The sequence below is a fragment of the Nipponia nippon genome, unplaced genomic scaffold (genome assembly GCF_047370975.1).
Source record: "Nipponia nippon isolate SJK-2023a ecotype South Korea unplaced genomic scaffold, ASM4737097v1 scaffold_2, whole genome shotgun sequence".
Taxonomy (NCBI): Eukaryota; Metazoa; Chordata; class Aves; order Pelecaniformes; family Threskiornithidae; genus Nipponia; species Nipponia nippon.
In genome coordinates this window covers 123,771,239-123,785,563 of record NW_028262336.1, presented here as the reverse complement: position 1 = coordinate 123,785,563, position 14,325 = coordinate 123,771,239, and the positions used below count along the sequence as shown (strand labels likewise).

At 36.6% G+C, this 14,325-nt stretch overlaps 1 protein-coding gene across 21 annotated transcripts in view; it reads left to right on the top strand.

The window, feature by feature from the left end:
* DLG2 (discs large MAGUK scaffold protein 2) overlaps positions 1 to 14,325 on the top strand; it is a 1,061,109-nt gene that overhangs the window by 769,414 nt on the left and 277,370 nt on the right. For all 21 annotated transcript variants that reach the window (XM_087758910.1, XM_087758908.1, XM_087758909.1 and 18 more), the window contains one exon: positions 185 to 326. In XM_087758910.1, the coding sequence (XP_087615036.1) occupies positions 185 to 326 (142 nt within the window). The remainder of the gene's footprint in view (positions 1 to 184; positions 327 to 14,325) is intronic.

The window sequence follows — 14,325 nt, the reverse complement described above, 5'->3', positions numbered from 1 at the left end:
TCAGGAAAACTCCAGCTGTTCCTTCTTTCCTGTTACATATTAACCTCCCTCAGGCAAGGATTGTCGGTTTTGATGTTATTTACAGCAATAAGCATGTTCTTGGTACTTAACTAAAAAATGGTGCTTTGTGACATCTAATCAAACATGAAAGTGGCTAACTAGAAATGCTTATTCTTATCATCAGCTTATTCTCCACCAATGGAAAATCATATACTCTCTTCTGGAAACAATGGCACTTTAGAGTACAAGGCATCCCTGGCCCCTATCTCACCGGGAAGATACTCACCCATTCCAAAGCACATGCTTGTGGAGGACGACTACACCAGGTCAGATGCTTCTCTTTCTTTATTTATTACCTTTCATGACAATTGCAAAGGACATAGGTAAACCATTCAGTGCACCTCAAATAGAATACAACATATAGTTCTTTTCACCCATGTTCAAGGAAAGATGAATAGAAACTTTTACAGATATGAAGATAACTAAAAGAAAGATCACACGAATGAATGCTGACCTGAGGTCCTTGTTGTCTGGGTGCAATCCTGCACTAATTCCTAAACAACATGGCTGCACTAGAACAATGCTGGCATTGAGCATAATTTTCTGCTTCTTAACACAACTAGGAGATCTCAGGATCAGTGACTCATCTGGATCACTGCATGTATGGGTGGAGGGACCACATGTGCATTTGTACCTGTCCGTGACAGTATGGTCTGAAAGGTCCAGCTTGTTTAGTTTAGAAAAAGCGAGGTTGAAATAGCCTGTAATTGCTCTGTGTACACACATTGAAAGATAAATATTATGGAGAGAAAACATTATGGGAAAAGAAAAAAATGTATAAGCTGGCTGCGAATAAATATAGGAGGGAAACTGGAAAAAGTTTCTTAACCATTAGAGCAATCATAATATGAAACAGTTTTCTGTGAGAACATAGAGGTTAAAACAAAACTGTTTATGCAGTGGCACTTGATACCTTTATAAAAGGGGTTCTTTGATGTGATTATCAGCAAAATGACCCTGGAAATTGCTTCTAATCTTTTTTTTTTTAATAATCCCAAAAGATTTGTGAATACTATATGGAAGTACGGCAGCAGAATTGTATCTATGTAGTTGATTTCCAGGTAGAAAAAACACATAGGAAAATACTGGGAGGGTTCTTTTATGCCTAGTGTTAGATCAACACTGTATGTCACTGATGAGGCAGTGTGTATTTATCTTTTTGTTTGAAGAGCACTACCACTCACTTAGAAGACAACAGTTGTTAAGTTTGTAAAATGAGCCTTTGTTATAATGTCTAGTGCCACAGAAAATGAGAAACTATTTTTTTTTCTATGCTTCAGTATTTATAAATTCATTGTGTTTAAAGCGAGGAAGGGGTTGTTCCGATCATCTAACCTGACCTACTGTGTATCTCAAGCCAAAGAATCTCATCCACTTATGTATTCATCAGCTTCATAACTTGCTAATTTGCATTTCATTTTTCTTGTTGTATATGATTACGATCTCAAGCTGCTTAACTTGTTGGATCAGACAGATTCAGAGTAACTAAATCATAATACAGTGCTTAGTTAGGACATAAATGTATGGAAACCACACCTTGCTTCCCTGTCTTGGCTAAAAGAATTTCTTCTTTGTTTTGATTGAGGATGCAAAGCTGACATTGCTTTCCTTCAACTTATGAGACATTCAATTAGGATGAATTTTCTCCAAAGGGTTCCAAGAAGTTACATTTTTTAATTAATAGTTAAAACATTGATTTGATTAAATTGTGCATCAAGGCTTTACCTGGGCTAGTACTGACCTCATAATTTCCAAAATGCCTATGTATAGGAAGAATACCCATACAGTATCTGGGTTACAGTGATGAAGTGTTTGTCAATAAGCTTGTAGCGCTGAGTTCTTTCCTTCTGTAATGAGGTGTCAGCATCACTATTACTGAGAAAGAGTTGGCAAAGTTTAAAAACAGAAAAAAAATGCAACCTTAAAAGTAGATAATACCTAAGGAGACCAAAAAGTCACAGAAAGTGAAGGAAGGAATCTTAAAAAAGCAGAAAAGCTGCCCTGCGAATTAAAAGACCATTGAAACAGTTAGCAGACCTGTAAGATTAGCAGGAAGTATCTTTAGACAGTCCTGTGTTTCTTTGTGTTCTATGTAGCTGATTTCTTTCTAAGTACTTCAACCAAAGAAAAAGGAAAGAAAAAAAAAAAAAAAATAGTCATAGAAGAGAAGGCAATGACAGTCCTAGCCCATTACTTCAGTAGATATCCAGTAGAAAGTATACTTGCTAAGAGAACCATGGAGGATATATATTGAAATTAATTAGTATGTCTTTTTGATCTTTTTAGGAAGAAAAATTTATTCCTATCCTGATATTTTTAGTTTGTTTTTAAACAAGTTAATTTTGCTGGTTTAGCTCCTGACAGTAAAACCAAATACTGACACAGTCTGGTTCTTGACTGAGGTATTCACTCCGACGTCCATTTTGTATTATTTGGGGAAAAAAATGAATGCCCAGAGAAGCCGTGTATATTCTGTGAAATACTCCTCTCCTGTGTTCTTCTTCCTATCTGGATTTCCAAATTAGTGTGTTGTCTAATGAAGGGCTGATATCGAAAGTCTTCTGTGGCATTGGCACTATTGACAGGAGAGGCTGATTCTACAAGCATGAATTTCTGTGGAAGGTGTGTGGCGTGGGCAGAAATAAAGGTGTCGAGTAACAGAAGCAGACTCTGAATGCAACAGAGCAAATCAGATTAAAATCTTGTAGTTTGAAACAAGTATTTACTTTGACCCATTGAAAAGGGGGAAGCTATTAGGGACTTAATTATATTAGTGAGAATAGCTTATATGCTACACTGATACCCAGGAAACAAAAGCACAAAGATAAAATGAATGTAGTCATAAGAAAAATGGCCCTTCTTGCCATTGCATTTCCTCACTGGACATACATCATACAGCACTGTCTGACAGACACCCAAACAAGAGCCAGAGACCAGGTTGCTTCTCTGACTACAACGACTAAGAAGCTCTGTCCTTCAAAACCAAACCCTTTAACCCTTGAATGATTTTGAACCTTTTTCTTTTTCCAAATGTCCAGGTAGCTAATTATTGCCTGTAGATTCAAGTGGAAATATTGAAAATGCCACGATTAATTCTCACACTGATTTTCACAGCTATAAACTGAGAATAGTGAATGCAGTCTTTCTGTGCAATGCCATAGGATTTGCTGCTGAGTCTCCCATTAGAATAAGAAGATATTTGGAAAGTCTTTGTTGCTGACCAGTTTAGAAAGACTTAAAATCTTTTGGGAATTTAATTATCGTATTGATAATTTTAGTGAAACCTATAGGTCCCTTGATTGCAGCATTTATAATTAGGTTTCCTCACATAATTTTTTATAATTAAGATGATTGCCAACTACTGCAGTGCTATCCATTAAAACTGCCTGGTTCTTGTTATAATAGGTATTTGGGGCTAATTTACGTGGTGATCATATAAGGAAATTTATTACCTGTGCAGTCATAATATGGCAACACTGGCAGATTTTCATTTGTGCCAGCTAAAAATATTTGGAACTGTAACTTCTCCACTATAAGAGGCTTTTGCAATTTTTTAATTCTTTGTACATGTGATTTGAGTGAGGCTGATGACAAACTTTTTTTTAACTTACTTGCTATAATGAATCTATCAGTAAATCTTAAATTGTTAAACATTCAACTGAATTTGTCAACTTTCTCATGTTTTCTTTTTTGTTTTTCATTCCAGTTCTAAGGTTTTTTTACCTACATACTTGTATTTTGCCTAACAAAAATAAGTGTTTCTGTTGATATAAACTTGTATTTTTTGGTCTGATACTGAATCTGTGTCTGAAAAAAATTGAGTACAAATTTTACTTAATAAAACTATGGGGAAAAAAAAAGTTAATCCAAGCACAAGGGATAGAAAAGTAACAAATCACCTTAGCAAAAGTTTTAATGAAGCTGGATGTTGTCTTTTAACTACTGAAATTTTGTAATTTGTGTATATTATTGGTCCAAAATGCTGTCAGTGATGGGCATAATTTACTTTTTGTTTTGATGGATTCATTTTAAATTCACTCAGGATGGCAGCTTTGCCTTCCTGTATTTTTTAAGAAGATTGTCGCCTTCTAAAAATTAAATAGAATAACACAACTTCAGGTTAGTAGAATGTGGGATCAAAAGTGGATAAAAGCTATACACCAAGTAACTGTATCAATACAGTCATCATCATTCTGCAAGTCCTTATTTGTTTTAATTTCTAGTAAGATTAAAGTGTTGTGCACGCAATGCAGGAGATTCCTTGATTGCATTGCTCACAGTTTCCTAATGTTGCTAGAGGGGAGAAATAGCAATAATTCTCTGCTTGACCTGCTGCTTACGAAAAGAGAAGAACTCATGGCAAAGGTGGTGATACATAACAGAAGGATCAGAGTGGCCATGAGGTGGTTCAGATCATAATTCAAAGGAAGTCTGGAAAGACAGTCAGCAAGTTATGACTGTAGACTTCAGAAGAGCAGACTTCAGCCTTTTTGGAGAATTGCTAAGCAAAATCTCTTGGGATGCTGCCACAGAAACATAGGGTCCATGAAAGATGAATGATTTCTCAATAAAACTTATTGAGAACTCAGGAATGAACCATCCTGTTGAGCAGGAGGGAGGGGGATTCAGCAGAAGGCCTTTTTGGCTGAGCAAAGAGCTTTCTGATGACCTAAAATGCTAGACGTAGACAAGCATTGCTTGACTGCTTAATGAGAAAATCAGAAACATGATTGATTTGAGCTAAGACTTACGAGGGTCATAAAGGAAAACAAAAAATTATTCTGCAGGTGTACTACTTTCAAAAATGAAGGTAAAATTTGATGAAGGTAAAAACTGATGAATGGGGGGGAAGACAATGTAATGACAGAAAATATAGAAAAAGCTGAAGTACTCAATATCATCTTTGCCAGGCATTTAAGGAACCAGAAGTTGATTGGAACAGTCAGCATAAATTTACTAAAAGCAAATCAAAAGCTTGTCCAGCCTGGTTGCCTTTCCTGATGAGAAGACTAGCTGTGTGGATGAGGGGAGAGCAGCAGCTGCCGTATAGCAACCAAGGCCACAGCACAAGTGCTTCCTTGAGCAGGAAAGCCTCTTTGCTGGGTGAAAACACAGCTGACTCCAAAGGCATACCTGACCCATGCCATAACTCCCACAGCTGTGCATCTGGGATCTGCTGTGGGGCACATGGTGATTCCTCTTCTCCACTAGTTGCCCTGGGGAGTGGCTGCAAAGGTATTTCTCACACCTCTTCTGTGGGCAGGAGAAGCTGTAACACGGCAGCACCCTTTAAAACTCCTCCAGCAGCCTCTCCTCCAAACATGAGGAAGTGTTAGATAAACATGTGCAACTAATCCATAGCTAGAAAGAAGATATGTTTTGTAAAGGCTTGGAAACCTTCTGGATAGCCTTTTGGGTATCTCCTGGATTATATGCTGTCACCTTGCTCATGAACCCTCTCCCAGCATCGCTCTGCTCATTTGCACGCAACAGCAGACTTTGGTAAGGCTTTTGACACAGTCTCTCACAGCACTCATTTGAAAGCTGAGGAAGAGTGGACTAAAAGAAGAGACTGGGTTGGGAACTGACTGAACCAGTAGGCTCAAAGGGTAATGATCATCACTTGACATCTGTCAGGTGGTCAGTGATGAGCAGAGTAGCTCAGGATACCTTGGGTGTCAGTGAATATCTTCATCAATGACCTAGATCATGACACAGAGTGCACCCTCAGCAAATTTGCAGATGATAATAAATTAAGGGGGAGTGGTTAACATGACAAATGGCAGAGCTATATTCCAGAGGGATCTTCAAGCACTTGGCCAGGAGAAACCTCATAAAGTTCAGTAAGAAGTCTGCACCTCAGGTGGAACAGCTGTGTGCACTTGTACAGGCCATGAAACAAACATCTGAATTGCAGCTTCATTGAAAATGACCTGGAGGTTACAGCGGATGCCAGGTTGAACGTGGACTGGGAGTGCACTCTCGTTGCCAGACAGGTAATTAGCATACGAGGCTATATTAGGAAAAGCATAGCCAGCAGAAAAAGATAAGTTATTTTCTAGAAGACTGTGACCAATTCCTGTTCTTCAACTTCAAGAGGGTTGTGGAAAAACAGGAGAGGGTCCCAACAGATTCTGAGAGTCCTAAATCACATGGAGGTTAGAGGGATGCTGAGGGAACTGGGGCTCCTTTAATGTTGTGAAGAAGAGATTAAGGGGCAATCTAAGAGCACTCTATAAGTACTCAGTAGCAAAGATGATGAGACCAAACTCTTCTCAGTAGAGAAGGACCAATGGCCACAGGTGTTGGCTTTGGATGTTCTGATTTCAATTTGAGAAGAAAAAAAAAAAAGACATCAGGTGGGTGGAGTAGTGCTGGAGCAGGTTGCTTAGAAGGGTTGTGAAATATCCACCCTTTGAGATTTTTAAGATTTGGCTAGATAAAGTCACGGCTGCTCTGATCTACTGTTGGCAATAATCCTGCTTCGAGCACTAGCTTGGATTGGATGACCTACAGAGATGCATTCCAACCAAATTTTCTATGATAGTAGGAAGAAAAAAAGTGATTTTTTGTTTTAGTCTTTTTGTGGAACGTTCATTACTAATACAGCTGAGAGAGAAGTTACAATTTACTCTTTAGCAGATGTCTGTCTTCCTATTTCCAGTAATACTGAAATTACAGCCTAAAAATCCTGTAGTTTTTAGGTGTTCATTCCTTCTGTCTTTAATGAACAACATCAGCAAAAGATCCATAAAAATATAGAACTACCATCTTGAGTTTTTACTTCCTTTTTAACTTCAGAAAATGGTAATGTCAAACTTCTGTGCTTCAGCTGACAAAAAATTCACTTTAACATTTAACTCTGGCTAGATATTAAAGATTCATGGATGAAAAAGCTGTCTGAGTTATCTGTTTTACTGTGAAAAGCATATTTAATTTTTTTTACATGAATCTTTGCAAAATAACATTTTCTGGATGAGGAGGAGGTGCTGGGGATTGGAAAGGGAAAAAAAGGAAAACCATTAAGTTGAACTCTCAGGGGATTTTTTCCCTGTATTGAAAGTAGCGTTCCTCAACTGTTTCGTGTTTATTTATATAAACCTGCTAGTTGAATTGAGGATATTTTATGGAAACACCTTCAAATTTGTATTGATACACAGATTTGACTTTTCAGTATTAAACCATTACAACTAATATTTTGGTTTGTGTGTTATAGAACTACCAATAACCGTTTTCTGACAATGGTTTTATGAAGCACAGCAATAGGAAAAAAGAACTGCAGTTTTTAGTAATGGGTTCTGAAAACTGTTCTTTTGGGATCTCTAATGAGTTGACTTAGATCATCCACTGACAAAATATGCTGCATGTTTTAAAAGTGTGTATTTGCTGAAAGGACTTAGCTGCATTTCCTGTTAGGTTTTTTGTGGGAACAGAATTGAAACTCATGTTCCCAGACAAAGAAGATCTTCAAGTACTGTAGGTAGAACTTTCAAATGGTGAATTTTACATCATGTTTTTGACCCAATGTTACTATACAAGTGATGAGTAAAAGATACGTAGAAGTACACTGATGCAGTTACATGAATATGACGGGTAATTGTGAGCTCTCAACAATCATATCGCCATGTCTAACCCAAACTCAGCGTGTCACCTATGCCCTAAAGAGAATAAACTATATGTAGTAATATGGGGAGACTGATAATACCTTTTATTTATTCTTCCTATTAAATCACTTGTAACTTTGTCAGATTAATTGTTCAAGTTAATATTTGCATTCTCAGTTTTTGCCTGGGGCCGGATTTGTTTATCTAGGGATAGCAAAGGTTGCATATTTGTTTTCCTTTAAAATTTAGTGTAAACTATACCTATTATTTTTAAAGTAATTTTAATTAACCACTATTATTATCAAATTAAATTGCACTTAGTTTTAACCATAGCAGCTTGGTCATTTAAGGGATGGAGGGAGAATTACATGGCTTAGTTCATGTTCTATTCTGTTCTGTGTTAAAAATTGTGGTGATCTTATATTTTAAATACTGTAATATTCCATACATAGCTTCAGGGTGTTCAAGTACAGGAGCTGATGAAACTGAATCCACATAGTATTTCTACTGCATTTGTGAAAATCTATCTAAATGCCAATAAATATAAGTCTTTGGAAAAACTTTTGGAAAAACTGCAGTTCATTTATCCTCCAGAATATATCTAATATTTTTTTGCAGTGGAACCCTTTAAGATTCATACTCACATTGCAGTATATCAAAACTTCTCACAATTTTGTAATACTGACTAGATTATTTTAAAAAGCCAGCATGATTGAGCACAGCATTATATGGCCAAAGTTAGTTTTTCTCTCTACTTATTTCTTCCAGCTCTTTCTGACACAGAAACATAGTCAGGAGTGATTCTGTTCTGTGCTCTGAATGCCCAGTCCTGTCAGATTTTAACACTGAAGAGACTGGAGGAATAGTGGGAGTGTGTTTGGCAGGCATTATGGTGAGACTGGGTGTGAAAATGAGGGAGAACTTGTCACTGGTTGTGTGAGAACGGAAGTCACAAGAAGGGAAGACTGGTATTTATTGGGTAAGAAAACTTGGATTTGGAAGGGGAATTTAGGACAAGGAAGAGGATAAGTGAGAAATGGGTGAAGAGGCATGAAGAAGCAGTGGAGAAAAATAGCCTGGAGAAGAGCAGCAATGAATTTCAGGGCTGCTGAACCAGCAGCTGCCTCAGACAGTGAGACAAGAGGTTTGGGACAGAAGACGACTGGGGCAAGGAAAAGAGATAGAGAGCAGGTAGGAGAAGTTGCTGATAAGATGCTGGCAGGATCAGGCTAGGGCCATCTCTCTGTAGAAAAATGGAGAGGAATCCAGGTTTCTGGGGTTTGCATGATGTGCGCGTGATCCCACCAGGCAGTCTGTCCTGACAGTTCATCTGCATTGCCTGTTCATCTGGAGGATGACAGCCTGCTGCTGCTACTGGTTACTCCCTGCCTCTCACGAGGTAGAGTTCTCATGCTCTATCTCTTAAGTTGGCGACCCTGCTGATGATTATGTTGAATTCAATATGGTATCCCATAATAGGATTTCTTTCTTGGTTTAGTCTTTGATCGATCTCAGGAATTATTTAAAAAAAAAAAATAAGAAAGAACACTATTCAAGTTGCACATTACATGTTCAGTTAAGAAAAGGCAAAATTAAGTTTGTCTGTATAACCTTAAATTGGACCCTTGCTGAAATACAATGGTACAGTATTTATTTCTACTATCATCTAAAAATGTCTACTTGTAGAACACCTGTCAACAGCTTTTTAGAAAACAAAGTCACAGTTGCATTTCTTAGCTCTATGTTATTATTCGTTCCTTTCAATGAAACATGAAATTACTAATTACAAAGCAACTATTTTATATTTCATGTATTTAATACACAAATTTTATTAAATTAATTGTTAAACTTTACAAATGCATAATAATTGTTTGCCTATCATAAGATTTCATTTTGCTACCCCAAATTTATTTTAAATAATAAGTGTTAACTTGGGAGAATAATTTATGTTAAAGTAAAAATTCAGTTGTTGTCAAGTCACCAGACACTGTTATGTCTTGAGTAATCCACACATATTTAATCAGGCCTGTCAGAGATCCCCGAGTAATAGGATTTGACTATTTCTAATACAGTCAGTGGAAGCTACTTATTACTTAACACTTTAAAAAAAAGAATCAAATTTCAGAATCTGCTTTAGTGCTTGTGTGGAGATTTTTGAAATGAGTCAGTAGGATTGGCAGTGATAGTACACACAGAAAAGGTAAGTAACATCTAATAGTGCACAGAGGAAAAAGATAACCCTAAGTACATATTACATGTATCATGGACACGGCCTCTTAAAGCAGCTGTTACGCTTAAGAAAGACACCTTGGGGGTGATTGTGGTTGGTTCTGTGACATTGTCAGCTCAGTACTCAAAAGCAGTAAAAAAGGTTATTAAAAATGGAAATAGGATCTGATAGGAAAGGAAAAGAGTGCAAAACACAATGTTTTTCTGTACGAATCTATGATGCATCCAAGTCTTTAATACTACATGGAGGCAACTGGAAAAAGGCCCAGAAGAGGGTGACAGAGATAAGCAGGGGTGTAGCATGGTTTCCAGGCAGAGCTAAATAACCAGTAATTCCCGTACAGAAAAAAGATGTCAGGGAGAGACAGAACAGAGATCTGCAAAAGTACCTGTGACATAGAGAAGGCATCAGGCAACAACTATTAGCACTTTCCTACAACTCAGATACAGGGAGTTTACAATACATTGCCAAGTAAGTTTGAAATACAGAAAAATACAAGTTTTTGAAATGTTACCATATGTTAGCAATGTGCAACCAAGTAATAGGCTTAAAATACAAAAAAGTAGAGGTTTTTGGGTATGTCACATGATTAGTTTGTGGGACTCATTGCCACAGGGTGTTGTGAAGCCTAAGAACATAAAAATGTTCAAATAGGATGAGGATAAGTGCTCGAATTCATGGTGGATGGGTCCACTAACCACAATTTACTTGGATTTAGTTTCTGGTCTACATGGTCCCTAACCTGCTGATTTTCAGCAGCTGAGCAGGGAAGGCCATTCTGTACTGGCCCTGTTTCCTAAAAAGTCACTTCAAGGGACTAGGGCTGTTGGTCTGATAGTCTTACCATTCCTATGTGAAATAGCCGCATTTTCCATTACTGCAACAGAAAATCATTCCTGATTTTATTCAAATTAAGCAGTCATTTCATTTCCTAATTCCTAATGGCTAAGAATAATGAGTGTAGAATTGGGTGTAGAATATTAAAAGTTCTAAATTGTACTTATGCCTTCTTGCAGGCCATTTCATTTGAAAAACTGATTAAAAAGTTTAAATAGTATTGTTAAAAGGAACAAGGCAATCCTGACTCTTCATTACTGTGCTAAAAAATTGCTGTGATCTTAAGCACTTATTTTGCAGTTACAGAAAACTTTAAGGCTCATGAAAATAGCAGTTAATAATGGAAAAGCTGAGAAATCATTGATTATAGGATTTTCAGAAAGAACTAAGGTAATGTACTTCTGGTATTTTCTTCCAGGTCTTCACACCCCTTCTCTGTCTTTCATTTAGTTGAAATAAACATGTCATAAGAGTGACTGAGTCTTATTTGAATTGCCAGGACACAACTTATGAAATAAAATCAACTTTCAATTCTAAATAAACCTATTGAACAATAAGGTATGTGGTTCTCCTAGAAGGTTATATCAACAAGAAACTAAAAGAAGTCAAAAGACATATATATATATAAAAATCACTGGTTATTAGAATTGGAAGAGTTCGTTTGTATTAAATTGCCATTGATTTTTGTTTTAATAGCGATATACTCTTAAAGGCAGTTCTTTGCACACTTCCCAGCAACATTATATTAGCAATACTAATGTATTAGTTGTCTTGACTGAACGTGGGTACAATTAAAAATCAATACTCAAAAAAAATGTTGGAAACTTGTAGAATTGTGAGATTCATTTTCTCTCAGATTGAATTTAATGTTTCCTGGCTATAGTCCTGCATACTCAATACGCTGTGAGAGCTTAGCTGGTTTCTTTCCATATCATAAAAGGTTTTAAAATCCAAAAAATTAAACTGTTAACATTTAATGTGCTATGTGTTGGCAACTGAACCCTACCAAACAGGACTCTAAATAAAAAAAATTAAATTGGGGACCCTGCACGATACTGAGGAGAGAATGGTTTTAATAATGCCATTTTATTAGAACTTCTGTTGTGCAATAAAGCCAGCCTGAAACAATAACACAATGATGATCCAAACAAGGAATAATGAGGACTACAAACACCTAGGAAGATTTGCTTTCTTTACACAATCTGTTATGAAATAAATAAATAAAACCAGTGTCGGATCAATCTTCTACCTCCCACTGTTACTGTTAGCTTTTCCATCAATTAGTTATACCTTTCTGTGGAAATTGTGCCTCATTGCAGTTAGGTCTATGCCGATTAACAATTCCAGCTTTCAATTTTTTTTTTTTTTGTTTGGGTAGAAAAGTAGTCTATGACTATCTGCTATTCATACTACCATTTAAAAGCTTACCTTGTGGCACTAAGTGACTTGATTCTCTCTCTTGTGATTGAATTATCTACTGAGGCATGCTCAAGCCAAGCTATGCTACTACTTAAATTTTCTGTTGCCTTGCCTCTACTATCGTATGCCTGATTCTCATGCTAACCTAATTATTGCTGTTCATCTAGACCTAGCAGTTGCTGCTCTCATTCATCCCAGAGCTCGGTTTTTAGCTCACTGATAAAGACAGAGGACTGCAATGTATGTGTCACTAAATAAACAGTTTAAAGACAGAAAGGGAGCAGATCTGCTAAATAAGAAGTTACAGTAGCAGTTAGTTATTTTTCAGAGCAGACCCATATTAGATAATTACTCATTAAAATAAATATTACAATTAACGAAGAAGTATACTGTAATATTCACACATTTGGCATTTTAAGGGGATTTTTTGCATAAGTATTAAAAAAAAAAAGAAGATAATGGACAAAATAAATTCCCTAACATAGTTCTTTGTTCTTTCTCATGTTAAAAATTACAAAAATTGCTTAGTATTTATTTTAAATAAGACAGAACCTCTGAAGCTATACCTGCTGTATCTGAAAGTGATGCAACTGCAAATAAACTACAGTGAATTAGTCCTTAAGTAACACATATCTAGCTTTTACACTTTTGTTACAGCATGCTAAATGACCTGCTACATGTTTTTAAATTCATTTGAAGAATTAATGCATCATAAAATAAGGCCACAATGTTTATGTTCAGTCTGGCTCTTAATTATTCTGCAAGAAAAGTTAAGGTGACCTTGACTGCATTTTTTCAGAATGGCTCATTAGAAACTATTTTGAAATAGCATTCTCCTTATCCCATGCTTTGAGAGAAGACAACCTGTCTCTGTCATAGCACTGGAGAAGATACGCGAGACAGGATTTACCAGGTGGGCTGATCCCATTGGTCAGAAGTTCTTCTTGCAGTGAGGAGAAATATAAATGACAAGAGAAAATGCTGCATTAGATGAATCATTTAATAAAGCTGGGTTGTCTTTGTAATTATCTGTTTGTTTTTTTTAATTTGGGATTGTTGTCTTCCAAAGTAGGTAGGTACTAGTGTAGCTAAGTACTAGTTTGCCATAGAGAAGGGCAAGAGTGAGGAGGATATTTGAAGACAGTCTGTTGGAGCAAGTATCTCATAATACTTTTAAGGATTACTGGCCTACACGAAGCCCAGTTTGTATGACCAAGACAGTGATCTGCCCAGTATGTTTTAATCATTTTCTTCCTTTCCATTTTTTATCCCAACTTTCAATTACTTTTACACTATTTAATTTATATTTACTAAATCAAATTGAGATAGAAAATAAGTTTATACTGATCTGAGCTGGACCTTTGATGTTACATACTGCTTATTTTTCAAGTTCTTGCTTCTCTGTGCCAATAAAATGTGCAGCCAGGGCCCAGCTATGCAACTGGCAGTATTAGCATATGCATCCAAGTAGTATGAAGGTATCTAAAGAATCAGTTTAGTCCATGATCTTAATGACCTTGAAGAATAACACCTGATGGTAAATAGGTGGCTATGATGATCTCAGACCAGTTCACAGGCCTTACAAGAAATGCACTCATAAGTGGAATTAGCTGAATAAGTCAAGAGTCCAAGCTTTAAAAGGGTAAGAAGTTCGGATTCCTTAACCTTAAGACCTCTCTTGTCAGCTCAGTTACAGAGGGTATGTTGTTAGCTACATCACAATATCACTTATATGATACCAATGAGTAGAGGACTTCATACATCCGTGCGGTGACTTGTTCCAATTTGCTGTTATCTTACCACCCAGCAAGACTGAAAGGAGTGAAAAATATTAAATGTTTTAAAATTTCCTGGGCTTTGCAAGATATTTTGTTAGGGGTCTGTATTTGTATTTGAAGGAGTAATTCTCAATATCTAGGTAGATGTTGAATGTTTACCTTCATTTTGCTTTTGGAAGCAGTTTGTAACCATCAATTAACAGAGCAGTCCCTCGTATCTATCCATCTCTGCGGCATGATTTGTGTCTCAGCACAAGGTTGGATGGTCACTCACTGATGACTCAGTGTAGTCTGAACATTCACAAAATATCCAAGGGGTAGCGACACTGTCATGTCATCTACCACTCAGAGAAGAGAAGTAACTTATATATAGGAAGCTAGCAAGTTGTTTATGGAC